This window comes from Neolamprologus multifasciatus, chromosome 15, assembly GCF_963576455.1.
Source record: "Neolamprologus multifasciatus chromosome 15, fNeoMul1.2, whole genome shotgun sequence".
Taxonomy (NCBI): domain Eukaryota; kingdom Metazoa; phylum Chordata; class Actinopteri; order Cichliformes; family Cichlidae; genus Neolamprologus; species Neolamprologus multifasciatus.
Genome location: NC_140453.1, coordinates 13,069,845 through 13,097,777, shown reverse-complemented (window position 1 = coordinate 13,097,777; position 27,933 = coordinate 13,069,845). Strand labels below are relative to the sequence as shown.

General features: G+C 39.9%; 4 protein-coding genes and 1 non-coding gene across 5 annotated transcripts; 3 read left to right on the top strand and 2 right to left on the bottom strand.

Annotated features, from left to right (window-relative positions):
• Nucleotides 1-477: 477 nt before the first annotated feature.
• tcp1 (t-complex 1) lies at nucleotides 478-6,610 on the top strand. Its single transcript, XM_085132005.1, has 12 exons — nucleotides 478-642; nucleotides 1,145-1,230; nucleotides 1,955-2,083; nucleotides 2,412-2,509; nucleotides 2,601-2,711; nucleotides 2,826-3,007; nucleotides 3,330-3,456; nucleotides 3,770-3,945; nucleotides 4,099-4,222; nucleotides 5,438-5,630; nucleotides 5,726-5,889; nucleotides 6,190-6,610. Exons 1-12 carry the CDS (start codon nucleotides 570-572, stop codon nucleotides 6,401-6,403), a joined length of 1,677 nt encoding a protein of 558 aa, XP_084988131.1. The 5' UTR covers nucleotides 478-569; the 3' UTR covers nucleotides 6,404-6,610.
• LOC146501725 (small nucleolar RNA SNORA29) lies at nucleotides 906-1,043 on the top strand. Its single transcript, XR_014869654.1, has one exon. It is a non-coding gene; the product is annotated as a small nucleolar RNA SNORA29 (small nucleolar RNA).
• acat2 (acetyl-CoA acetyltransferase 2) lies at nucleotides 6,476-11,367 on the bottom strand. Its single transcript, XM_085132007.1, has 9 exons — nucleotides 11,197-11,367; nucleotides 10,251-10,385; nucleotides 9,926-10,107; nucleotides 8,848-8,965; nucleotides 8,611-8,754; nucleotides 8,412-8,534; nucleotides 8,153-8,307; nucleotides 7,959-8,069; nucleotides 6,476-7,563 (listed from the first exon to the last, which is right to left on the bottom strand). The coding sequence occupies exons 1-9, from the start codon at nucleotides 11,243-11,245 to the stop codon at nucleotides 7,393-7,395; spliced, it is 1,188 nt and encodes a 395-aa protein (XP_084988133.1). The 5' UTR covers nucleotides 11,246-11,367; the 3' UTR covers nucleotides 6,476-7,392.
• A 519-nt stretch (nucleotides 11,368-11,886) lies between these two features.
• On the bottom strand, nucleotides 11,887-18,331 carry wtap (WT1 associated protein). Its single transcript, XM_085132008.1, has 8 exons — nucleotides 18,129-18,331; nucleotides 17,517-17,554; nucleotides 17,334-17,389; nucleotides 17,176-17,234; nucleotides 16,895-17,022; nucleotides 15,750-15,928; nucleotides 13,266-13,420; nucleotides 11,887-13,133 (listed from the first exon to the last, which is right to left on the bottom strand). The coding sequence occupies exons 2-8, from the start codon at nucleotides 17,544-17,546 to the stop codon at nucleotides 12,475-12,477; spliced, it is 1,266 nt and encodes a 421-aa protein (XP_084988134.1). The 5' UTR covers nucleotides 17,547-17,554; nucleotides 18,129-18,331; the 3' UTR covers nucleotides 11,887-12,474.
• A 1,102-nt stretch (nucleotides 18,332-19,433) lies between these two features.
• Nucleotides 19,434-21,905, top strand: sod2 (superoxide dismutase 2, mitochondrial). Its single transcript, XM_085132009.1, has 5 exons — nucleotides 19,434-19,584; nucleotides 20,221-20,426; nucleotides 20,630-20,746; nucleotides 21,384-21,563; nucleotides 21,693-21,905. The coding sequence occupies exons 1-5, from the start codon at nucleotides 19,556-19,558 to the stop codon at nucleotides 21,836-21,838; spliced, it is 678 nt and encodes a 225-aa protein (XP_084988135.1). The 5' UTR covers nucleotides 19,434-19,555; the 3' UTR covers nucleotides 21,839-21,905.
• Nucleotides 21,906-27,933: the final 6,028 nt, after the last annotated feature.

Here is a 27,933-nt window from a genome sequence, read left to right as displayed (position 1 = left end):
CTCGTCGCTAAACATATTATGAAATTATTGAGTATATGGAATTTGTGAGTGAAAGCAAATATAAAATTAATTCAAATAGTTTTAACTTTCTGTTAACTGTTTAACTGACCAAAAATAAATACAAACAAATACAAACAAATATTCATCTTTCAATACAAAAATAAAGAAAATACCGCATGAAACTAAGGAAAAGTCGACAACAAATAGTAATATTCATCCGCATAACAACAGTATCAACAGTAGTAGCGGGCGCACAAACAGCTTAGAGCTTTGGAAGAACCAAGAAGAAGAACTAGGGCGCGGCGCGGCTGTTTTAGGGCATGCTGGGAAATGACGTTTATAAGAAATGACTCAACAAAAACGTTGATTTGTAATTTAAAAAGGAACGACATCATGTGAAAAAAATCATAACATTTAATAGCGAGTTCTACCACACAATTAAAAGCTCTCATACTGAAAAGATCGAGATTTTTAAGATATTTTCTTCTCGAACCTTCTTCCCAGTACCGGTTTACCCATAGTGCACTGCGCCGCTTCCTTTCTTCTCGGTTGTGCGGTGGTCCAAAAAAATGTCGCTATTAGATGGTCCGTTAAATGTGCTCGGCCAGAGGACAACTGGCCAATCTGTTCGCACTCAAAATGGTGAGTTTATGCGCTGCTTAACTTTGTAGGTCATATAAAATTAGCGTCTCTGCTGTGTGTTTATTATAACGGGCAAGAGAACGGTTTTATGCAACACACGTGTGGATCACGCTAATGCTAGCTAATGTTAGCTAATGTTAACTTAGAGATTGTGTTTCCTGTCTATTACTATTACTATTACTAATATTATTAGTAGTATTATCATTATTCTACAACACTGCAAATCTATTCTGTCTCAACTGCTGCACGTGTTGCAATTGTCTAATCCCATTTTAGTACCGTCCACTCGCACTACAATGAATGGAGGGTTATGCTAATGGGATAGAAAAACTCTGTCATGGTCTGAAGGTGTGGCGAGCTGAATGTGCGCCTCTCTGAATGAAATGACAGCATATCCCTCTGACTGAGGTCCGAAAGGTCAAAGGATGTGCCTAGTATCTTTAGATGCATTGAACTTGTTGCTTCACGCTTGCTAGTTACAGTTTCCTTTTTGCTTCTGCAGTTATGGCCGCAGCATCCATCGCCAACATCGTCAAGAGCTCGCTCGGACCCGTTGGCCTCGACAAGATGTTGGTGGACGATATCGGGGTCAGTATCACGTTTGGAAGCCTTTTGTATCACGCTCTGTTTATATGTCATTAAACAAAGGTTACTGTAGTAAACAGAAGGTTTAGAATAGCGATCAAATACATGAAGAAATATCTTGACTTTCAGGATTGTTTGTATTGCAGTTTTAAGCAGCTTAAATCTCTACCCTCACAATTTCACTTTATATTAACATAAAGTACCTACAACTGGTGAAAACAACAGACAGGAGTCTCCGTGGACTGTGAGGCTCACAGACAGCAGTGAGAGTAGGAAGGGGGTTGAGGTGTGCACTGGAGAAAAGAGGAATAAACGTCTCTAGAAACAAGCTGGAATACATGCACACGTTTTATTGACACTTAAACTATCATTCATGCTGCTGTTCTTTGTTATACTATCTTGTTGGACTTCCAACAGGTGTTGCTTAGAAAGTATTAAATCAACTTCAGATTGTGCAAAATGCAGCAGCCAGACTTCTTACAAAAACCAATAGAACTGAACATATTACACCAGTCTCAGGAGCTTTACACTTGCTACCCAGTGCTTTAAAAATTGATGTTAAGACTTTACATATATTTAAAGCCTTCCATGGCCTGGAGAATATATACTCAAATTGATATTCAAATACATCAACCAGTGCATAGGTTTAGATCACGAGGCAGAAACTATAATAACCACGTAAAAGCCATAGTTGCTTATCAGTCGTGTTTTGTGGTTGTTTCGACAGGACGTGACCATCACCAATGATGGAGCAACCATCCTGAAGCTGCTGGAAGTGGAGCACCCAGCTGCAAAGGTCCTGTGTGAACTGGCTGATCTGCAGGACAAGGAGGTTGGCGATGGGACAACATCTGTGGTGAGTATCTACCACTAGCTCCACTGGTGTTTGTGAATGTTTTAGCAGCTAATTTGTTGGATTTGACATAATACAGAGCTTCAGAAACTGAATTGCAGCATCCTGTTTTAGTACTATGCACCTGCTTCTTATTACGGGTGTGTGGCTATGCTAACAGGAAAGAGAAACTGTCCATCATGATCTGAAAGGGTCGAGCAGCCTCATTTCTGCCACTCTTAATGAAATGATGGTACAGTGCATGATCTGTATTTTTTGAGTTTTATTGTTGATAGAAAATTAAGCTTGTTCCCATATTTTAGCTCACATTGTTTGCGTTGCTTTTTCTCAGGTAATTCTTGCTGCAGAGTTGCTCAAGAGTGCCGATGAGCTGGTGAAGCAGAAGATTCATCCCACATCAGTCATCAGTGGATACCGTCTGGCTTGCAAGTGAGATGATGTTAAATGTAAAATCATCCAAATAAGATCATCTGGGATCTATTGCAGTTTTGTGATGCTCAAACTTGCCGTTGTCTTTTAGAGAAGCAGTCCGCTACATTAATGAGAATCTCACTATTGGAACAGACGACCTGGGAAGAGAATGCTTAATCAACGCCGCTAAGACCTCCATGTCTTCCAAAATCATCGGAGTGTATCCTTGATTTGTTTGCAGGAAATCAGCAAAATTTACCAGTGTTTATATTTTGCATGTGCAGAAAGCTTTTCTCTCACTCTCTAAAGTAATTGCCTTGACCCAAGCCTTCAGTGATGCAGACTTCTTTGCTAACATGGTGGTGGATGCTGCCATGGCTGTGAAGTTTGTGGACAGCAAGGGGGTAGCTAAATATCCTATCAACTCAGTTAATGTGCTGAAAGCCCATGGCCGCAGTCAGAAGGAGAGTTTCTTGGTCAACGGGTATGCAGTGAACTGCACAGTCGGTTCACAAGGTAAGTCTGTCACAAAGCCTGAAATTCATGGATTTTAAGTGTAAAAAGTGAGGATGTTGGTGATTTCTTTTGATTAGACTCCCATTTAAATTTGCTGCTATGTCTTTCCTGATGGTGTATGCAGTGATACGCGTGGGAGACAGTAACCATGGCTAAGAGAAAGGTAGTCACAGCAGTTTGTGAACTGTGGCAAAGCCTCTTTTGGCCTTACAGTAGAATAAATAGTTCAGGGACCGTTTTTCCCTTCAAACAGTTTTGTAACTGTTTTTATAATTAATTTTTATTGTCCTTTGGATTTTTAAAATGATATATTGTGTCACAGGTATGGTGAAGCGTGTCGTTAATGCCAAGATCGCTTGCCTGGACTTCAGCCTGCAGAAGACCAAAATGAAGATGGGCGTACAAGTTATTATTAATGACCCAGAGAAGCTCGACCAGATCAGACAAAGGTGATTTTTGAACATTTTTTTTATTTTTCTTTAAACAGACACATTTTTAAATCATCCCATTAAATTTACTGTGTTGCTTCATCATTAGCTGACACAGTGATACGCGTGGGAGATATCATAAGCAGCCACATGTGAAGGCAGCAGCTCTTCCCTGAGATGCATGACTACTAATGTTGGCCAGACACTTTGTGCATAGCATGCCTTTATAAATATACTGTTTAAAGTGTTGCAGCTTATTGTGAAACTGATAACAAAGCTCAAAACAAAGGAAATTTGGAGGTAAAACTAAATATGAATTTTTGGTTGGTTGCAGGGAATCTGATATTACCAAGGAGAGGATTCAGAAGATTTTGGCATCAGGCGCAAATGTTATACTGACGACTGGTGGCATTGATGACATGTGTTTGAAGTATTTTGTGGATGTAGGAGCCATGGCTGTTAGACGGGTTTTGAAGAGGGACCTCAAACGCATCGCAAAGGCAACAGGAGGTAAGAAAGAAGTAAGCTGCAGTTTGTGTCGATTGGCATTTACTGCTTTTAATATTCACGTATGCATTTAGATGCGTCTGTCACACACTTAAATTTAGAGTTTCCACCAGCAAATAGTCATGTTTGACCATGTGTGTGTTTGTCCATTCATAGCCACCATCTGCCCTTCTCTGACCAATCTGGAGGGAGAGGAGACGTTTGAGGCCACTATGCTTGGCCAAGCTGAGGAGGTTGTGCAGGAGCGCGTCTGTGATGACGAGCTCATCCTTGTCAAAAAGTAAGAAATAAGAACTAGCAGCTGCTTGAGTAGTGGTGAAGCAATACTAAGTCAGTTGCATGAGTATAAAGGATTTAATTAAGCGCACTTCTTCTACAGCTTTGGCAAAAGTTGAGGGTTTTCCCTTGTACAATAATTGTCCACATAAGACCCCTCATTTTTATTTTTATTTTTTTTTTGTTAATTAAAGGCTGATGTCGTATTGTCGCCACCCTGCCAGGTGCGTGGCATAGTCACCCAAATTAGTAAATGCAGTAATTTGAGTAAAACAGTAATGCAGGATTTTGAAATTGATTCCATTGGTGTATCTACTCAAAATCTGAGTTTGTCTCAGTGACTTTTCTAAAAATAGCTTAGATTTTGCTAGGAGGCTGAGGAGCAGCACTGGCAGCTTCCAGTTTTTCATTTGTTTTGTTTTTTTATCCTGGCAGTTAGCTTTGGGAAAAAGTCAGGACTGTGTGATGTTTACAGATGAGACAACTATGTGTTTGTATGCATTGTTTTTGAGTGATTATGAATAATACAAATCCACCTGGAATAGGCTCACATTTTTCTGATAAAAATTGGAAGTAATTGAATGGCATGGTCAGTTTGAATGGGCCATATATTTTCAAGTTTAGCATTAATTGGTTTAGAGCCTCAATACTGCTAGGGTATTGAGTTTCTCTGTTTATTCTGATACTGCGTGTTGGCCCAGTTCAACTTGAATTAGTTGTTGTAGGCTTGTAAACGATTGTATGACAACTGGAAACAAATTGATTGCATTCATAGCACAGCATATGGTGGACGTGGACCAAAAAACAAGCAAACAAAAAAAATATCAGTCAAATGCCAAGAAATATGGCTAACAGATGAGTTGAGAGCCTCAGAAGTTATTTCAGAGATAGTGACTTCAAGAATGAGTCTGTAACTGATGTCAGATGCCTTATGCAAGATTTTGTAACATACTTCATGTTACATTAACATGAAATGTGAGGATTCAGTGAGGACTACATTTTCCTTGAATTTCCTTGAATACCCAGGGAAAGTTTACAGACCTAAAGGACAGGTTTGGCTCGTCTTCTTGTCTCGAAAAACAAAGTTTGTTGCCGGGAATCAAGTTCTAGTTTTGGATTTGATCATTTTGTATTTGATTTTAAAGTCCTTTTTTTGTTTCTACATCTAGAGTTGATTCTCATTCTGATCACTATATTTTCTGACTTTCTTTCCCCTCAGTACCAAAGCACGCACATCAGCCTCCATCATTTTGCGTGGAGCTAATGACTTCATGTGTGACGAGATGGAACGTTCACTGCATGACGCTCTCTGTGTGGTCAAGAGGGTGCTGGAGTCAAAGTCTGTAGTGCCCGGAGGAGGTGCTGTGGAGGCAGCCCTGTCAATTTATCTGGAGAACTATGCTACCAGCATGGTGAGCTAGCAGCTATTGGGAATCTGGGGTTGATGCTTTTTTTGTTTTGTTTTTAAAAGTAAATTGTGCTCATCAATTTGCTTCAATCTCTTTAGGGTTCCAGAGAGCAGCTGGCTATTGCAGAGTTTGCTCGATCTCTCCTCGTCATCCCCAAGACACTGGCTGTGAATGCAGCACAGGACTCAACTGACCTGGTGGCCAAGCTGCGGGCCTTCCACAATGAGGCTCAGGTTAACCCTGAACGCAAGAATCTCAAGTGGTGAGTCTTACCTCAGCTGCAAGTTTGTTTATTAGGCATTTCCATTCAGTTAGTCCTTAAATGAGCACACTACTAACATGTAATTACACTGTCAGTGGTTTGTCTCTGTTTCTGGCTCCGTCAGTTTTGATCCTAAAGTTAATCTGCTGTTAGATTTGCCTATTGTGTCTTTAAACTGTTTAAATATGCCAGATTTTATTTTTTTTTGGCAGAACTGTATGAAAGTAAGATTTTATTTTGAAGTTAATCTGTCTTGGACGCTAAATGAATTTGCATATTTTGGATTCCCTTGTCGTTTAGGATTGGTCTGGACTTGGTGAATGGCAAACCCAGAGATAACCGTCAGGCCGGTGTGTACGAACCCACGATGGTTAAGACAAAGAGCCTCAAGTTTGCCACTGAAGCTGCCATCACAATCCTCCGCATCGATGACCTTATCAAACTGTTCCCAGAGCCGAAGGAGGGCGGGCATTCGTACCAGGAAGCTGTGGAGTCTGGATCACTGCAGGGTTAAGAGGCTCCAAATTGGTCCCAATAGATTCAACTTCTGTATTTATACTCGAGAAGCTCTCCATGGCTGTTGCTCTAGTGTAGGCTGTGCACATTGCCTGTTTACTGTTCTCCCACTCCCTCTGCGTTGGAGCTCTGTCTTCTAGAAGAACTGTAAGCGATTGCTTTTTTTTTTTTTTTGGACACTTAATAAAGCTCAGATGGTTGTAAATGAGTGCTGAGTAGTCCCTTCATAATAACTTTCAAACACATTCAAGTTTATAAATCTTTAATTTCTCAGATTACAGGAAAAATATCTGCAGACATGCCCATGTACAGGAAGCACGAGGTTTAAGAAGGCAAGCATACTTATGGCACTTTTCTGTTTGAAGGCTACTGCCTACGCAATTTGAGAAGGTCCCTTTAATTCCACCTGGCAAGATACTGGAATGTTCAGGTTTTTAGAGCAAGCGTATTTAAAATCCTATAAGATTAGGAATAATTTACATTCTTCAGAGACCGTAACATGCTTGTCCATACTTGGTACTAAAAACTATCTTTTACAGAGTTAGTGTTAAACCTTATTTGCCTGTATAAGTAACTGATAGCAGCTGGTTTTTAAATGGAACAGTATTAGTTGTCTGCTTGACAACTATTGAATGTAATATGGGCTCTGTGATATATATTAACAGCATTGTTATATTTAAGCTGCTACTGCTATTACACGTTAGCCATCAGTATATGCTAGAGTTACATATTTGTACTGACAAGACTTCTATCATGAATTCCCAAAATTCAAAAGCTAAAACCTGAGGACAGTTTAGTTTAAAATGAAGATCACAGTGAGAATTACAGCACACACTCAGTTTTGCATCAAGTATTGTGATGTAAAGAAGATAAGTAAACTTTCTTTTGCGTATTAACCCTGTTGTGTAAACAATAATTTTCAGTATCCATTAAAAAAAATAAGATATGATCAAGTGCAATATATTAAACAGCACAGAGGTACTTGTCTCAGACTCTTTCTACACACATGGCGATACCCATTCCTCCACCAATGCAGAGAGATGCAATTCCCTTATGCCCTCCGGTCCTCTGGAGAGCATGCAGCAAGGTCACCAGCACTCTGCAGCCAGACATGCCAATAGGATGGCCCAGAGAAATGGCACCACCGCTCACATTCACCTGAAGAGAAAGGGACAGGGATGATTAACATCACTTACTCTTTAAGGCTGATTCTAACCAGATGAAAGATGGAATACTGTAATTGCACAGCAGGTGCAATTACAGTATTCCATTAAAAACATTAAAAAGTAAGTAAACTTACTTTTTAATGTTTTTTGTATAATTATGTGTTTGTATCTGTAGCGCAGCATACCGATCCCATGGATGATTAATATATCTTTTCTTGCCATGAGCTGCAGTAACTTTTTTTTTTTTAAGTTGAGGAATCACAGCACAGCAGGCTTGAGTCAAAATCAATTTCCAATTTATATGGTCTTACAAAAAACATACAAATCATACAAAAAAAAACCCCCAAAACAAAACATACAAAAAACAGTAATACTGTTAAGAACCACCTTTTCTTCATTCAGGCCAAGCTCTTTGACCACAGCAACTGACTGTGCAGCAAATGCTTCATTGATCTCAAATAAGTCGACCTGGTCCAGCTGCCAGCCCGCTTTCTCAACCTGGGAGGAAATGAAAGTTGAAGTAGTAAAAGATATATAAATAAAATTCCTATTATCATATTTAATCGCTGTAAAATTCTCACCGCTTTCCTAATGGCTGGTATTGGTCCCGTTCCCATGATAGAAGGGTCGAGACCAGCTTGAGCCCAGGATACAATTCTGGCCATTGGTTTTATGCCACGCCGCGCAGCCTCTGATTGGCTCATCAGGACAGTTGCTGCTGCTCCATCATTTATACCTATGAAGAGATAAAAAGCAGGTTTCAAAATATCAGTGTAATTCTGCTCCAACCTGCTGACAGATATCTCAGTGTAAGTGGTGGTTCACGAATAACCCTGGAACCTGAAGCATTTCCTGCGGTGACAGTGCCGCTGCTGTCCTTGATGAAGCAGGGTTTGAGTTTTGACATGCTGTCCATGTCGCTACCATGCCGAGGAAACTCATCAACCTTCACCTCCACTGGACCTGAAGGTCAGAGAAACATGTTTGCACTATATGCATCATCATAACTATCGTATAGAACTGTGGATTAGAAACCTACCTTTTCTGGATGGCACCATGATGGGGACAATCTCCTGATCAAAGTACCTCGCCTTCTGTGCAGCTTCTGTTCTGCTCTGAGACTTGACAGCAAACCTGTCCTGTTCCTCCCGACTCACACCCCATTGCTTTGCAACATTCTCAGCTGATAAAAGAAGAATCAGAACAAGAAGTAATGAGTGATACAATGCAGCATACAACCACCGGCTGCTGTGTGAAAACAGATCCACATCCTAACCCGTGATTCCCATGTGGTAGCAGTGGAAGATGTCCGTCAGGCCATCTGCCACCATGGAGTCCTGCAGGGAGGCATCGCCCATCTTCACTCCTGCTCTCATATGCACTGTATGAGGAGCCTGAGTATACAAAGAAGAAAACAAGCAGATTGTTTCTTATGCTGAGATTCTACCTGTTTACACAGGTTCACAGGTGAAATAGTGATTTGGTAAGCTTGACTGGCCACTTTGTTAGGTACACCTACTCAACTGCTTTTAGCACAAATAATCAACCTATAACATGGGAGTACATTCAGCTTCATTTTAGAAAAGTGCTTTGAGTAAAAAAGCGGTATATACTAGGGGTGGGGGAAAAATCTATATTTTGTTACAAAAAAAGTTTTTGTGGACTGGAACATGCTCTGACTTCAGAGCATGTTGATCCTTTTTCTGAGCAAGAATCCTGACATTCCTTCACTGTCCAAATGTGTTTAACTCTTTTTTTGGCAGCAATAAACATGACAGTTTACTTAATTAAAATAAAACATGTCTTAAATTAAAATAAGTTTAAAACTTTTTTTTTAATGTAAAATTATATTTTGTTTTAATTTACTTTCAAATTCTTCAGTTGCTGAAGGGGCTGCATAGTTTTCACAAATTGCATAGTTCAGAATAGCTATAATTGTACCAGATGGTTGCATTCAGTTAAGTTGGACTAGACTGTAATACAAACCGTTCAGTTTGTCAACAATAAAACTGAAATGAGAGAGAGACTGAGTGTGAGACTTTGTTATTAGATAAAATGAATATTGATAAAGTTTACCTTTATGTACAGAATCTGAATATCGCAAAATATTTTTAAAAAATTGCAATAATATCGTATCGTGCATTAAGTATTGTGATAATATCGTATCGTGGGATGTATGGTAATTCCCACCTCTAGTATATACCAGTCAAGTAGATATCAAAAAGTTCAAATTGAACAATTTGCCATACTGTACAAGTATACATACTGTCATACTTCCACAATAAACTTTAAAAATCTCTAAACAATCTGATCAGTTTCCATTTTCATATCTTTCTTCCTCATTCACTACCTACCCTGCTCATACTCTCCATGCCTCCTGCCACCACCACAGTGGACTCTCCAGTCAGGATGGACTGAGCTCCCAGGCACACAGCCTTTAGCCCAGAGCCACACACCATCTGGCAGCTCCAGGCCGGGACAGGGTAGGGGATACCTGCTCCAACACTGGCTTTACGTGTTGGATTCTGCCCATGACCTCAAAGAGAGAGAAGCAAAAATGTAATTTATAGAAGGCTCATGAATGGCTGGAAATATTGCCAAACATGTCAAAGCTTTGATGTTCAGTAGGTATTCCCAAATCTGCCTTCCTTTTATCTTAGTTTGTTCAACAGTTTCTACCTGCTGTTAGGACATGTCCCATGATAACCTCAGAAACCTCATCTGGTTTCACTCCAGCCTGCTTCAGAACGTCCTTGATCACTGCTGAACACAGGTCATGTAGAGGCACCGTAGACAAAGCACCGTTCAAGGACCCTTCATAAAAATAGAAAGTTTGTTTTACCAAGAAGTAAAGAACTCCAAAATTTACACGGTGAGTCATTCTGGTAACAGTTAGTCAATTTTAGGCCAGTAAGGTATATTTAAGTCTATTCAAAATAGAATATAAGAATGTTTTCTGACAATCTGACAATTTCAGCCCCTGAAAAGTCCAGCCAGCTTTCCAAAAGTCAAAACATATTTAATTTAAACGCTTAAAACCAGATCAAGACAATGCAGATGAAAAAACTACCAGTTATTAATTCCAATTCAACTCTATATCAAAGTTAGAGTTGCAAAATCAAGACTTTTTATTTAGTTTATATCTACAGAGAATAAAATAATACACATAGTAAAATTTGGTAAATGACTGAATTCAATGCCAAATTTAAAAATAATCACATCCTGGTAAGAAATCACGCCCATCTTGCTCCACACAGCGTGCACTTTGAAGGTAGCCAATGATAGCAGTCTCGTGCTCCGTGGCACTATGACCAGTGAGCCAATCAGTGACAGCAAAACACTAGACATAAGAGCAAGCCAATAGCAGGTCTGCATGACTTGGCGTGAACTGAAGGACACGATCCAATTAAGGAAATTAAAAAAATGTCAAGCAAAAGCTGCTAGTGCTAGAATAAATAGTACAGGATATACGCAGTATGTTATACACAAAACAAGCTAGCAACGAAAAAAGTATTAACAGCAGAAATCAGTACAGCTATCTGTCTGCATCAGTAAGCCGCATTACAGGAACGTTGGGCGAGCTCCTCTTAATGAATATTTTTACTTATTGTGGTTTAGGCTTTACCAATCGGCGTCCGGGCGGCAGAAACGACGACGACACTGTCGGTGCTCATGTTGACAAGCAGGTGTTTGAAGCTGGAGTCCTCGCTCAGAGTGCTGGTTCCTGTCTGCACGCTCGCTCTGCGCTGTTGACAGTGCGTGGACGTCTCAACAGTTTTTCTACAAGTGTAACTGAGAAGGGGCCGGGGAGGCACAGCGCCACCATATGGTTGGGAGGATAAATGTTTATTCATTAAAAAATACCTTTTGTTTTGTGGAGTCTATTTAATATTTTATTTATATTTACAGTCCATTGGATTATTGCCATGTTAAGCTTGCACTTAAATTTATAAGCACTTTAACACCCCATGTTTTAGCTTTTTCTACTTCTTAGCATGACCCAATTTTAACCAATTGATGCCTGAAATTTACATTGTATAACAGAGTTTTTAATCTTATTTTCATAAAGCACACAAAGAGTTTTATTGGTTCTTAAACATTTTTAAAAAGTGCTGCTTAAATTTTTTCAAGCACAAAAACCTTTGTTTTGTGGTAATAACACAAGTCACGGGAAAATGCTGCTTTGTCACAGGTTGTAAGATAAATTACACAAGTCCTTTTACATGTTTATGTCTCCTCTGACTCATCCGATTATAAGGCTACATGAAATAATGAGTTTCCACATATAATTTGGTTAATAATGGGTTTCACGCCATAGTATTAAAAATCTTTATTGGTATTTGGTCAGTACATGAAAAGGACTGAAGTCAGAATAATATGAACATCGCATATGAACTACTCACATTTCAACAGAATTTTTTTTTTAACCGAATGGGTCTTTTTTGCCAATGAAAAATTAAAATTGCACTAAAAAAAAAAAAAAAAAAAGAAAAAAAAAAAAAGAAAGAAAACACAGGTCAACATCTAAAAATGACCTTGAATATAGCGAAGCTACTGTAATTCAGTGATTTTACTGACTTTTGACAATGACTTACACCAGATGCCTGATTTCAGTGTCAAGAGCTAAAACAAGAACAGCCTAGACGTGCTCAAATAAACATCAGAATCAAACATCCACGCAATTTAAATCTAACATTAAACCATTCCTGTTATATCCCCGTGTAGCAACACAAATGTGACAGAGGCATCACGATGGGCAGGGAGAGAAGGGTGAAAACAAAACATCTTGGACAGCAGTGCTGTGTTAAAGACTATGCATTTGTTGCTATGTCTGCATACGGTATAAAAAAAAAAAAAAGAAAAAAAGAAAAACAAACAAACAGATAATACATGTCAAAGTACACTACAAAACTGCACCATCGCTTGTGCCGGTGTCCAGGCCGTTCTGAGCGTGCCGTGACCCAGCAGTCCTGCTCCCCTTGGTCACCAGGGCAGCCTTGTCCTCATGGGGGTCGGTGGTGGAGTCTGTGTCATTCGAGTGCTGAGTCAATGATGTCTCGCTGCCTGTCGGAGAGTCCACGCTCTCGTACCCCGCACTCAGCTGGCTACCGAAACCCACAGGTCCTCCAACTCTGCCAGCAGCAGTCTGACTCCCTGTCACTTCCTCTGAGTGGTTGGAGAGTTTGGTCTCAGCTTCGCCAGGGCTTGAAACCATGGGGGACATGGGAAAGTCTTCCTCTGTGCTGCTGACCTCTCGGTACAGGCTGGGTGTAGTGGTCTCGCTCCTCTGGGATGAGCTGCCATTGCTTGGACCATTGAAGACCCTTCCGTAGTCTTTGCCCATTGGTTCAGAGGGTGCGCCGGCCTGCTCGGGCTGAGAGGATTGTTCCGCACATGAGCTGGAGGCAGTGGGTGAAGTCCTACTGGGTCCTGCTCCAGCTGAAGACCCCTGAGACTGGGAGAGCTGCTGACGGGTCTCTTTCAGCTGCTGCTGCAGGACGAGGATGGTGCTCTGCATGCCCTCCACCTCCTCATCTAGCTGGATGATAAAGTCATTCAACTCTGGGATCGACAATTCAGGAACAGACAAAGAACAAAGTCAGAAATGAACACAAATGTCACAGGATTAATGGCGCAAATATGAGATACGGTCACAGTTGGCCAGGCTGTAGGGTATAGATGCAATGTTCTCACCGTCTTGGCTGCTCTTAAGCTCCTCGCTGTACTTCTTCTGGAGGGCCAACTCAGCCTCCAATTGGGCAATGCGTCCCTGGGACAGCTGCCGACCCAGCTCCTGGTTTTCCTGAATCAGCATTCGACACTTGGCCATCAGTTTCTTCCCTGTTTGGCTGTAAGGGAAACAAGTCTCACATCACACGGTGAACCAGGAGACAAACAACAGGCAAAGAGGTCCCATTGATCTGACCCACTTTGCGATTTGCCAAGGGTCAAAAGAAACTCTTCAACCTGGTTGTCCGTAAACTGATCTAACCATAACACAAATGTCATTAAATCTTTCAGACTTCAAAACAACATCAGGAACCCACTGACACAAATCTGTCCTGTACAAACACATGTCAAAATCCATGGAAAAAACAGACTTTTTTCTGTAAGTGAAATTAAAAGTTGAATGATGTGTATTGAAAATGGTCCCCACTTTCCTGAAACTCAAAAACAGTGTTACACTTTAACTGTATGTTGAAGAAAGGTGGGCATTTTAGTATCGATTCGGTCACTAGCAAACTTTCCATTTTAAATAATCTTGCTACATCACTGGGTGTGAGGAACAAGCACAATGAAAAAAATGTAACATAGCAGTGTGATATTAAGGTGACCCAGGACATTTTAAATACCAACCTTTAGCTATGAGTAGCAAAAAGCAAATGCGCACTGCAAAACCAGGCACAGGTTTTCTGTAACCACTTGAAATACACAGAAAGTAAGTGCTTCATCAGTAAACTCAAATAGCTTCAGGTGCTGCTTTCTCAACATTACAAAAGGTCAAGAAACAGGGCAACAGTCCAGCACACCATTTTACATTAGTAGGTATTGTGGTTGTTCTTTTAAAAAGGTCTTAATCAAGAAGCCAAAGATAACTGACTTCATGTAATGCTTTAAACCATTTTTCCCACCATGCATTTGGTCTACAAATAAAGACGTTATATAGTCAGAAGACACTAAAATAGAAACATAATATTAAAGTAAGCAAAGTGATGATGGTAGCTTCAAAGTACCTCAGAACCCTGATCAAGAACAAATGTTATTTATAATTATAATATATGATTATGTATTTACATCAGTATCATTTACTGGAACCCTCCTCCATTCTTACTTATTATAACCATTACTGCCTCTGCAGGAGGAAATGTGTTTTAAGATGCTCAGATCTCATCCCCACTTTAGTGTGAGAGCAGAGTAAAAATTGTTGTTGTTGTTTTTTTTTAAAGACAAAAAGTAAAACAGACCCCATGAAGGATTCACAGCGTGAACAGTGCTAAGAGCTGTGCTACACAGGTGAGATAGGAAAATATAATCATCTATTTGTGTAAATGGCTGAGGGAAAGATTGTTTGGTCAATCACAAAAATACACAGAAATACAATCAATACAATCTCATCAACTCATAACAGGACTTCTTGAAGACATCTTTAGTCACAAATTGAAAACAGGACTCCGTGCACCTACAGCAGTGTGTTTTGGTAGGAGAAATTAAGCAAAGCTTAATTCGGCATTAGATCCCATGTGAATATTTTTACACAAGTATTCAGGGAAGGCCAATCATGCTTCTTAGCTCACACACACTGCAGTAAGTGCTTGTTTCAGAGAAACAAAATCAAATTAAATGCCAATAAAAAATAAACAAGTCACAAAATAAAACAAGTAAATACACTCTACCGTGTGCAGGCCCATGCTCAAAGACACAGGCGAATGGACCCTCATGCCTGAACCATAGTCCTTGGTGGACCGAGGATCTGGCTCCGCTCACAGTCTTAATGTCATTTCTAGTGGCTCTTCCCCCAAAGTCTTACTTTTAAATCCTAGAAACTTTCCTCATATTACTGGAATGTATCTAGACTGTCCAAGCAGTCTCTGCATTTCTCAGCAGGTCTTTGTGTGGTCTATTCCACTGTTAATGTCTTTTTAACCCAAGTATGGGAATCGTCTTTAAAATGTTCAATTGCCGTTTTAGGCTAGGGATCCTCCCTGCCTGACTCAACCTCCATATTACCTCCACCATAACCCCCCTATTTAATAAGCGAACTGTCTGGTTTGAGCGGCGGGGGCAGGGAGGCCATATCCACGTCGGGAAGCGAGTGACCACCTCTTCAGGAACAGTCCGGACTCCTTCAGGCCCTTGGACGGTGAGGGGAACTCGAGGGGAGAGAGCTGAAACACAAGTGTCACCTGACCATACTGTCTTTTCTCTTTAGGTTATGTGATATGTAGCTGGCACAGTGCAAGAGTACAAAAACAGTTTGGGGTTTGTTTGGGTTTTTTTGGGAGTGACTGGCTTTCTGTAAAGTCTGAATCTCGTGGTGAGTACAGCACTTTGTCAGCCTTCCCCCCCACCATTGTTCCTGCATGTCTGCAGTGAGAGTGAGGGTGGGGGGCGTGAGGAAGTCTTGACTTTTCTGTTTTGTTTTGTTTTTTTGAGGGGGATTATTTTGATTGTCTTTACCTATCAGGTGTAAATTTCCAGGCACTCAGTTCATTTTGGGCCTGCTCCAGTTTGTCTTTAGTCTGTTCCAGTTCAGCCTTCATTTTGAGGAAAAACAAGTTGATGGATGGGTCCACCATGGACGACCGCAGTTGGGCCACGCTCGGCTGCTGGACTTGCTTGAGGTACTGGATCTGCGTCTGCAGGATACAACAAACACATGTGAGTGGCAGGAACAGATAAACAAGTGTTTTATCATGGTTCAAGAGAAAATTCTTGGGTTTGGCTCCGATCTCCAGTAGCCGTGTTTTTCCTCTTAAAAAATAAACAAAATGTATACTTTTGATGGCAACTTTTGATGTGGACTCAAAGAATTTAGGCATGTTGCATTTCATCTACAAAGTTTTCAAGACAAAATCTCTAAGTGAACAATTACTTCCAATCACTTGACAGCTGCCTTTCCAGGCCCAGGGAGATCAGACTGGTCCAAAACAAAGAAAAACTCACCTGCCAAAGTTATGAAGACATCAACCATTTTTTGTTGGGGTTTTTTTTGTGTGCGTCTCAAATACATTTAGCTTAAGATTCTGGCATTTCTGTTGAAAACTGTGTCCCCATGCTTTCCATTTCAGTGTGACTGCAGGGTTTCCAAGTTTAAAGCCTGTGCATTGAGCTCACCTCAGCTGCACTTTAAGAATGGCATGTGCTACCATAAAGCAGGTGTTTGATCACTGAGCTGTCAATCTGGCAAGAGCAAAGGATGCTTTGGCTTGAAATAATTTACTTTTAGCCTCTTATCCATGATCATGACAGTTTACTAAGGAACGCTCTCTGCTGGAGTGTTGCAAATTATTCAATTCATTTAAATTTAATAAAAAAAGTTAAATTATTTTGCACTTTGAAAACTTGTATTATCAAATTTAGAATATAGGATAATAATTACTCAGTTTTTACTTGTTTAATAGCAAACTGTAACACCATTACTTATTCACAAAGCTACCGATGTTCTTATCCGTGAAATCTTAATGAAAAAAAGATCACTTAAACATTATGTTAGAAGGGCTCAATATTCCTAAGAAATGAGTACTCAAACTGCGGGACAAATAGAAACTGAATTCTATTCAGTCGTGTCAAGCGTAATCAAAATGAGAGGAATAAATACATACTGTGCACTCTTGCATTTCCTGCTCCTTGGTGGCAAGTCGCATGACCAAGATGTTTTCCCTCCGCGCGGACTCCTGCTGCTGCTGCTTGAGCTTTTCCTCCGACTCCTTCAGCCCTGGAACGTCATTGGCTGAGGCGATAAAAGCGGTGCAGAAATGCAAAACATATCAGATTAATTCCTTTCACTGACTGCCACAGACAGCAGCACCAGGCAAAAACATGGTGATTGTTGAGATGCTGACAAGGTTAAATCATAACCGTGTCTTATAGCAGGTGTACTTACAACATAGCTCCGCATATTTTGCCTCCAAGACCTGGACATAGGCTTCATGCTGTTTCCACCTGTGATGGGCAGAGCATGTTTTAGCTGCTCATCCAAAACAAAAACACCAAATTCCACTTACCACATTATGAATCACCAATAGCAGAGCTGTTACCTACCTTGCACACAACTCTTCTCTGGTCAGAGTCTTCATGTCCGATTCACTAAGGCGAACCTGTGTGAACAAAAACCCAAGCACTGGTTACATAAAGAAACCCATTAGAATATTTGGAGGGTGGTGGGCAGGGTCGTGACACATAACAAATTACAAGGGGTACATCAGAATAAGAAAAGAAACTCACTTTCTTGGGTAGAGGCTCCTCGTTGGTCATTGTGAACGCTGTAAGTAAAAACGCGACAGGAGATCAGCAGTAATTACAGCTTGGGCTCGTGTGCTTGAAGGACTGCATCAAGTTTAACGCGATGGCTATCAACACGCAGTACAATGTACAGCAACTCTGCTAACTCGGTACAAAAGCTGTGCCTTTCAGCTAATAGATTACCCTGATGGCGTGTGAGGAACACATTAACTATCCCGCAAAACTAAACCAAAGTTAATATTAGCAGTTTATAAGAGCAGCCGAGCCTTGTGTTAGCTCGTGTGACAAGCAGCAGCAGCAGCAACGGACCGCGAGAAATGGAAAATATGCTAACCAAGGTTAACACCGGGCTGCTAATAAGGTTTAGCTGTTTCCGTTAGCAAACTAACTACACGTAACGAAACAGCAGTACAGAGCTTCACTATTTCCCTATGTCCAGCCTGGCAGCATACAAGTCTTGGCTCTGTTTTCCGCTCCTTGTTATCACAAAATGGCGGTGAAGGAAATGACTCCCTCCCTAGCACTCCTTTTCCTGAAACTAGCGGGTTCTGGGTTGCAGATATCGGGCCTTCAGCCATCAAAAAAATCACTTACCAGATCTGTTTCTTTCGATGTTTCTGGATCCTCTTGGCGTCGGGGGTTCTTTATGAAACGAGAACCTGCGACTTGGTTAAAATTTATGGGGAAGTTATTTGTAGTCGTCTCGCTTCGGCGTGGTCAACAGCATCTTCCTCGCGGTCGACTAAACAGAATGGCTGTAGCTGGGCGCTGCGCCGCACTTGCCTTACTGCAGAGTTCTAGCACAGATAGAGGGAAAGAGCGAGATCTCTCACTCCGCAGCGATTTTAAGATCATAAAATGTACCCCTCAAATAACAGTAAACAGTAGATATTTTTTATATGATTTTGATGAATTCATGCCCGCATTACTATTTTTATTGTATTATTTTTAGCCTTAGTTTGTATGGATGCATGTTTTTAATTCATTAACTAATGTATTTATGTTAACAAATATATTTAAATATATACACAGCACAAAGCTCTCACTTTTGTACTATTGGTAGGAGTAGTTTGAAGAAATTTTTAATTATTATGAGTCTTCATAAACCTAATTGTTTGAATTAATTCATTAAATAAATCTAGAGTAGAGAAAGCCTTAGTTAGTCGTTGGTGCACCATCGACTGTGAGTTGTACCGAAACTTGTTTCGGCTACTGAAGAAAGAAGTGGTTCTTTTTAGGATCTTGAAATGCAGACTTAATCAAAAATAACTCAAAATTGTGAGATAATAAGCCATATTTTCTTTTTTATTTCAGTTGCAGAAATTCCTGTTGTTCCATGAAGTTGACACTTCTGGTGCATGCTAGAATTGTTCTCAGTTTAGTGTCCACCACAACTGATTACGTGTTCCGAATTCAAACCTGAAGGTTTTCCCTTTTAAGCAAGCGTTGTTTGCTTCTTAGTGCGCCATTTGTCTTAATATAGACGATCTCCGCCATTGCCTCCACTGTTGTGGGGGGAACGTTCACGTGACTCTCTGCTGTTAGTTTTTTATTGTTTTAATTATGCTTGTAGACAGTATTAAGAACTACTCCTTTAAATATATACTTTGTTTTGCAATAAATAAACAGAGTGAGCAGGTTTACAATAAATTAAACGGATTAGAATAAAAAATATATTTTTTCATAACAGTGATATATGCACTATTTTAAAGCCACGGAAAACTTACTAGGGGGAGGGGTTGCAAAATAATACAGAAGGTAAGGAGCTTTTTTTTATTAGTATTCCAGAGTATCGGGATGCGTTTTTAATACAGTCTCTCTCATCTGCCAATGTCTCTAATAATGTGTATCGCTGTCACATGTAGCCGTTGACTCTGTGTTTATCTAATTCCCGGACACCCCCACAGCATAGATGTAATGGTACGGTCGCCTCCTCTGTCAACTTGAAATTGCACATTTCAAGGGCAGTTGTAATCAGCGTGTGTATTCCTTCATTCTGTCTATTGAATAGCATTAGGAACATGCTTTGCAGAGCTGGACAAATACGTAGGTAAGATTGTTGTCACATTGTTGAGCATTTGGTGCGTGTACTGCGCTCAAAGTGCATACAGAATGGGGGCTCTTGACTTCTGCTAGCAGCAGTTGTTCTTGAACGTGACGGTTGCTTATTGAGAGCTAGCAGTTAGCTAACCGAAATGCTAACTGGCAGCTCAGCTAGGTTAGCTTATGGCGCACTAAATACAGGTTTTTGTTTATTTAACGCGTAATCATGCTGTTATGAGCTCGTGCATGAAGTTATGAACCGAATGTCTTAATATTGAGCCAGTATCATATGTTCAGTGAACTAATATGTAGATGGCTGTGCTTCAAGAGCTGCATAAATCTAGTATCAACAACAGTCATTTAGGTCAGTTGCTTAAGCTAAAACTAACTGAAAATCCTACCTCTGATACCCTGCAGGGACGTAATTTGGTACGGCTTAGTTGCACAGCCTTGTCAATTGCTCCTTAGCAAATTACTCGTTGATTAGGAAACTAAAGTTTAAAAGTAGTTCTGTTTGGTATATCTCAATTTCTGTTGGAATGTATCCCTAAATAACTGAATAACAGTTTTCTTGCTGATGTCATGACATTTTCATGATGTCATGCCTTATTTCATGCTGTATTGATTCATTATTTGTTTTCAGGTGTGTTTTCAGCCTCAGCCACACTATTAGCAAGGTAGCTGCATCGAGGCAGAAGCATACTCTCCCTGACCTGACATACGACTATGGTGCCCTGGAGCCCTACGTCAGTGCAGAGATCATGCAGCTGCACCACAGCAAGCACCATGCTACTTATGTCAACAACCTAAATGTTACAGAAGAGAAGTATCAGGAGGCACTTGCAAAGGGTATGGGCAGAGTCTCATGATATTTCACTTCGCTTGAACTCGAATTGAAAATGAAGACTTTAAAAGTAGTTGTCTATATGAAGTTGTAATTAAGATTCTGATATGTACGTTAGTTTTTTTCCTTAAAGCTTTTTCCCCAAAACATAAATGTGTAAGAGTTTGACAGAAGCTGTATGTTGTGTATATTTGAATAACATTTTTAGGAGACGTGACGACACAGGTTGCTCTCCAGGCTGCTCTCAAGTTTAATGGAGGCGGCCACATTAACCACACAATCTTCTGGACAAATCTCTCTCCAAATGGTGGAGGTGAACCACAAGGTAAGACAGAGAAATTTACAAAAATTGAAACAGGGTTTTTTTTTTGTTGTTGTTTTTCTACTCGGGAGAAGATATTGAACTTAAAACCAACAGGAGAACACAAAATGTCTCTGTTAGATACATGAGTATTTATGTAACTGTTAACTAGCAGAGTTGCCTGAACAACTTGGTAACTTGCTTGTCTGTCAAGGATTATAGTTTCCTTCCCCCTAGTGGTATGAAACTGCATATGACCAGACTAAAACTATTCATAGCCAGTTAACATATCATCTTGTCTGTCTTTAATCAGATCACTTCTCTGAGACATGCTGACTCTTATTGAATGTGCAACTTCATTTTATGACGTGCTAAAAAGTTGATTAATATAGTTGCAGAGTTTATTTTTTATTTTTATTTTTTTTATTGTTACATAATGACTGAAAATTGCACCATTTCCTAATTGGCTTAAAGCTCAGTTTTGTTAATATGGAAATTGTCATGAAATTTGACCAGTGGCCATGAGTACTATTCAGAGTTGGGGAATGGTTGCATCAGCACTTGGATGATGCAACATTTCTTTCACTGAAAACACTCCAGCCAAGACATTTGTGTTGTGCCATTTCCCTGAAGCATACACATCTGTTTGACAACTTTGTAGGAGAACTAATGGAGGCAATCAAACGGGACTTTGGCTCCTTTCAGAAGATGAAAGAGAAGATGTCTGCTGTTACGGTGGCTGTGCAGGGCTCAGGCTGGGGGTGGCTTGGCTTTGACAAGGACAGTGGAAGACTTCGCATTGCTGCTTGTGCTAACCAGGATCCTTTGCAGGGGACAACAGGTCAGTTGGACTTTTTGTGATTTGGTGCTATATAAATAAAACTAAATTGAATGAATGTGACTTGACCTTCTAACTGCAACATGGCCTATTTATATTAATTTTTTCCTTTTTTTTTTTTTTGGCGCTTAGGTCTCATTCCCTTGCTTGGTATTGATGTATGGGAGCATGCTTACTACCTTCAATACAAGAATGTACGACCTGACTATGTGAAAGCTATCTGGAGTGTAGTCAACTGGGAGAACGTGAGTGAGCGTCTTCAGATGGCCAAAAAGTAGAAGCTGATGCACAGCAACCACTAAGACTTGGATCAAATGGTAGTTGCCTGCATTAAATCAGACTTATGACAGTTCAAATCTTCAGAAGGTAACTGGCATTCAAACCGTCTTTAAAATAATTTGTTTTGTTTTGTTTTTTTTGTTTGTTTTGGTACATATATTGTACGTGGAAAAGCTGAAGCTAGCGGGCAAGTACTGTTTATCTCTGGTCTGTTCTCAACCGCCAGTAATTTTGAAAGCGCACAATAATGGACAACTTTAACATCAAAGCTGGCTTTTGCCATTCTCACATCTTAAGTGGCATACTAGGTGTAACATAACATGAGTGCATATTTAGATAGCTGTCTCAGTCAGGTTAAGCCACACTAAAATCAGACAATGTTATTGCAGTCCTTGTATTTGCTGTATGATAATAATAAAAAAGCAGAAATTGTAATAAAACAGTTGTAAAAGCTTGATTCTTTCTTCTTTTTTTTTTCCCCCCATTACTTGTAAGATTCTAAAAATTTACCCCCCCCCCCCCCCCCCCCCTTAAGCTATAAGAGAAGCTGGAGTTAAAAATGCAGTTCTAAACTTTATTTAGTTTAAATCCTCATGGCCCCATTATAGGGCAGTGTTGAATACTGGTCACTGAAGCTGATGTTTTCAAATGCATTTTAGCTCAATTGGTGTTAAAAGATGGGTGTCAACATTGGGTGGTTGTTATTATTATTTTCCTCTCCTGTCTAGCACTTTAGTTTCACTCAAGATGAGTTCAGTCCAATCAAGATTTAAATCCACACAGGAAATATATAATAAGCACATGAATGGGGAGGCATTAAGTACCTTGATTTCTTAACAAAGGTCATATAAGCCTCACGATTCTGTCAAGCTGAAAAATCGTAGGTTTTATGCCTACATCTGGTCATAGTGCTACTATTTACAATGTTGCCAGAAGAGGGCAGTGTTCCCTTAACATTTGTGCTTAGGCTCCTGCTGTGTATACAGGACTGTGCAAACTAATTTACAAAGAGCCAAATCTTTGTGTGTTTCGGTTCAATGAAAACTGGACAAGATGACTACTACTTGAAATTCATGTGAGTAGGGGCAAAAAAAACAAAGCCACTTGCTGTTGATGGAAACTTCATCAGAAATGATCTCAATAGAAGGGTGGCTTTTCATGGGGAGAAAAGACTGAGGTAATCCAAATTACACAAGAATCAAGACCTGTACAACAGTGTCTACAGACATCTGTAAAACACAGTGGAGGCTCTATCATGGTTGGAGCTTCAATTCAGCCAGTGGTGTTGGAGATCTTATCAAGACGGATGGAATTATAAATGCAGAAAAGTACCAACAGATTTTGATCCACCATGCACTACCACCTGGAAAGCATCTGATTGGCAATGGCATCATTTTTCAGGATGACAATGATCCCAAACACACTACCAATAAAGTAAAAGCATAGCTGGATAGGAAAACGCACAATGAATCACTCAGTCATGCATTGGCCTCCCCAGAGCACAGACCTCTACATTATTGACACTAACAGAACAAAAGGCAGCCAGCATCCAAAGAAGAGCTTTTCCTTCAAAAAGTCTGGAGAAGAAAAAAGAAATGACAAGAAAACATGGCGAAGAGAGTTCAGACCACTTTAAAGACTAAAGGTGAACACACCAAATATGAACTTTTAATAGAATTGAAACTCTGTTCTTACTTTATATACAATAAAATTGCACTCATTTCCTATTTCACAAACGAAATTTAAAGAAATATACACAGAACTATATATATATGTATTTTTTAGAGATGCTTGATAATTAAGTACTTAAAGTTAATTAGTGCATAAAAGAATGCAAACAAGGCTGTGAAACATTTCCAGTTTTGAATTATAAGCATTTATCTACAACGTTTAAAGTACATTCAAACAAAAAAGCTGATGTAGTTTCTATACAAATGGCTTCCATCTGCTTTATCATATATAAATGTCTCCCCTCCTCGTCTCATTGAGTAAGACTGACCACTTTGCCAGTGGGAATGTCACATTTGAGATATATCATCCTTTTCCTGGCAGCTGTCTCATATGAAGAGACCTGAACCAGTTTTCAGTGGACATTATGATTTCAAGCACACATTGACCAGACTCACCGCTGAGACTAGAATCAGGAAACGTTTTGGGTTTTTCTGAATTAGCTATTTTTCAGATCAGAATTTGCCAACTGAAAGAGTTACTCAACAGATCAGTAAAAATGAAAATATAATTTGTCATTGGATTTGAACTCTGAAAGTGCATCAGGGGATTATTACCCACTGGTGTAGCATGAGTTTAATGTACCGTTGCATGGACTATAACTTCAACAGCAGACTTACAGGGTTTTTTGTAACAGATTATGTACTAAAGCAAGGAGGATTTGGATTCATCAGAGCAAAAAGTATAAGCACACAAACAGGATTGGTCTAATTTGTGACGTTGACATTGCCAGCCTTTAAAAACAGAAGTCTCCAAATTTATGAGAGGATGACTCTAAATGTGGCCTACTTTTGCTCTGTAAAAGTTTGAGTATGCCAAAAAGTATTTCCCTCATCTACGAGTCGTAAAAAAAAGATGGAACACACACAGGATAGTTTCTTTACCTTCTGGAAGGGAAGAGAGGAAAATCTTGAGCAAACGTCTCAGTCGCTGAGTTTAACTCCTTTTTCAAAAACCACCTTTGTTCCTTACCCCTCTATCCTCTTCTCTTTGTACTGCTTTTCCCTAAAAAAGTGCATCCAAGACTCAAGTAATACATAGACAAACATGCATATATATTTAGCTTTGTTGCCTATCCCCTTTTCTTCAGAAACGACATGAACTTTCACATTTTTATACACACGTTTCATAGGAAACACAAGTACTGCTGTCGTTGTGGTTTCTCGCACACAGGCATGCAGCGAGACTCGCATGCGGCTGAGTCTCGCATCCTGATTTTTACTGTCGGGGCCTTTGGGGTGGAAATGCATGCCCAACAAATACTTTGGTCTTTACTGATTAAAACTGTGGCCTCTACTTCCACACTCGCAGACTTTACATTTTCTTCCACAGCGCTGTTTGGTTGTCACAAATTTGAACCACAAATGTTGGGTGGGCAAGAAAGAAGAAAAACAAAGAAGCCTTCAAAAATAAGAACATAATATTCAGTCAGACTTTGCTCCTTTCTTCCCTTTTCAAGCCTTTTATTGTGTTTTCAAACACAAAGTGCTGACAGATGCATGCAAGGGAACATCCAGAGTTCTTAGAGTGGGTTGTTTTTGTTCGCTGAGCTCTCTCAGTTTTTGCTCAGATCTTTAAAGGTCAGGGTAGGTGGAGCTAGATGACCTGACCTTGTGTCTTCTGTTTTGCTTCTCTGAAGGCCTCAGGGACTGTCTGCTTTCAGGAAAGAGTAGATAAAGACTAAACTTCTGTACTCTTGTAGCACATGTGCTCATTTCTTAACTCTTTTATTTTCATAAATGTTTATTTTGTACTTTAACTGAAAAATTATCTGTGTGCTTCTAAAACCTGACTTGCTTTTTATATGACGTCTTCCTGAATAAATGTCAGCATCTTCAATCTCTTGTCTGCCTCCTAAATAATTTTTCAGCTTTGTCATCACATTTCTATGATCCGCCATCCTGTCCTCCAACCAGCAAAGCTGACCCGTGGTGTTTCTCTGTGTGAACTGCCCTACACAAGCTGTCATTGTCCCATTTGGCCTGGAAAAGTGAGGTGTCAACACTAAGGAGGTAAAACTTTCCAGGATTCGTCGTCCGTTGTTCCTGGCAGAGAGGGCGACGGAGCTAAAATTCAGGGCACCCGTTTGGGTCTGAGCCTGAAACTGAGTGCTTTAGAGAGAGAGCTCTTCAGCAGGCACCGCGAGCCAGGAACCAGGCTGCAGGGTTTTGTGGGAAACGTTGTCCATCTCATTTTTGTTTAAAAAAAAAAGACCAGACACACAAACAACTTGAACATAGTAGAAAGGCACGCAATATGCTTCTTCCTCTGGTAGTGCTTCGTGTGATCGTTGACATTTCTACAAGTGAAACACTCTGTGAAAAGTCTGTGCTGCAAAGAAAAGAAAGGAAAAGACTGTTTCAGCGAGAGGGTGTGACGGTGTCTGGTTAATTCTTTGCAGTTATGTAATAGTCACTCGCACCAGTGAGTCCAAAGGCTTGTGGACATCGTTTAGGCAGCAGAGTGTGATAAATCACTGCAGGCCTGGGGTCATTTGGGTTTATGTGGGACTGATCCAAGCTTGACAAATCCACACGAGCTCACTGACTTTTCATTTAAAAAATGAAAAGTTCACCACACTGCCAACTGTAGCTCATGAAAGGATGCTAACTGTAGACCTAAGATCCCTTCTCTCTATGAAGTGAACAATAGTTCATGGATAACTTTTCATATTTGTGGATATATAACACCGTAGTGTGTTCTTTTAATCTTAAAAGTGAGAAGTTTTAAACTCAGACATTTTCTTTGTATGTATTTTCCTTTTCCATATCCATCATTTTTTTAAGCTGCTTCCTCTGTTTCTCAAGTATTCGTCTTGGCAATTAAGCTTGAATGAGATTCAATCATTTCTTTGGATTTAATCAAGAGAGCGGATAAGTTTTTCTGTCAAAACTTGGCTGTCTTCTCTTCTCCTTTACAGAGTCAGCACTCGGCAGATCCTTTTTGGCTGGGTACTCAGGATGTCAGAGAAAAGAAACTGAAAAGAAACAGAGAAACTGGAGGACACCCAAACACTGGAGTATTAAAATACAATAAGGTGCCTTCATCTGCAGCAGACTTGACTTCCTTATGGGATGGAGCTATTCCCGGTCTAAAATGACCATGCCCAAAATTATGTAGCTCCTGGTGGTCTTGTAGAAGAAAATCCATATACACATAAATATTGTTTCAATGTTTTAAAAGAGCGAACAGACAGTAACATGATAGGCAACTTGTTTTTTCTTTCTCTTTCTTAAAAGATTAGCATTCATCACCAGAGATGTAATCAGATTACTTTTTTCAGTTACCGAGTAAAGTAAGGGATTACTATTGCAAAAACGGTAATTAGATTACCGTTACTTTTCGCTGCGTTACTGCTTTACTAAAACCGTGATTTTTTTGCGAGAATGTCTCATGACAGTGAGTAAGCGAGTGCGACCTTCTGACAACAGCTGTGTGCAGATCAACAATGGATAATATATCGAGTGCGGGAGAGAGTATGAGCGTGCAGCGTTTAAAGCATGGAAGTACTGACCTTACTTTGAGTTTGATTTCATAAAAAGTGACAAAAACATTAGTGTCCGTTGTGCGTGGGAAGAAAACCTCTTTTTACAGCGAAAAAAAAACCAAAACCATAAACTTCCAAGCAAGCACCGAGTGCGCGTTATGGGAAACTCATAGAGAAACTCGCGGATTCTTCAACTGACCGCTGCGGCACACCTGCACCAGGGTAAACCTCCGCCCTTCCACTCCTGCTTTACAGGTGAAAATAGAGCAACAGGACCGCTAGTCTTTGATTTTATTAATTTTCTTTTAGAAGTCAAACTGTGAGTAGAGTAAATACTCGTTAAGTGCTTCTTATAGCCTATAAACAGAAAATGGGTTTAGTTTTCTCTGAATGTATAAAATTGTCTGACAAAAATTACACTGCTTCTTACTCAGTACACATTTTCTTAATGGGTCTTAGTCTTAGTTGATGGTTTCTACTTTTCTGCAGTACACTATATTTATTTTTTATGGTCACATTTAGAGTAAAATACAGAATATAGAATAAAGAATAAGGAAGGAAATCTTTACCTTATGGTTTTCTCAATCAAGCACACCCCTTGTTCATGACAAACATTTTGAAAACAAAACAAAAAATCGGGGAAAATTAAAGAAGAAATATTATGCTGATATTTTTCAATAATAATCCACAAACCAGTTGGTAACAGAACTACCTGCATGTTTTTATACAGTTTATGGTGCCACCCTACTAGGTTGTAACAACTTTGTCTGTGAAAGACAGTTGTGTTTAGACAGAACAGAGAAATTCTTGTGTCCTTCTATATTATCTCCAAGGATCAGCTGTACAACAGTGTACTGGCTTTAAAAACAGGGAAGGAAT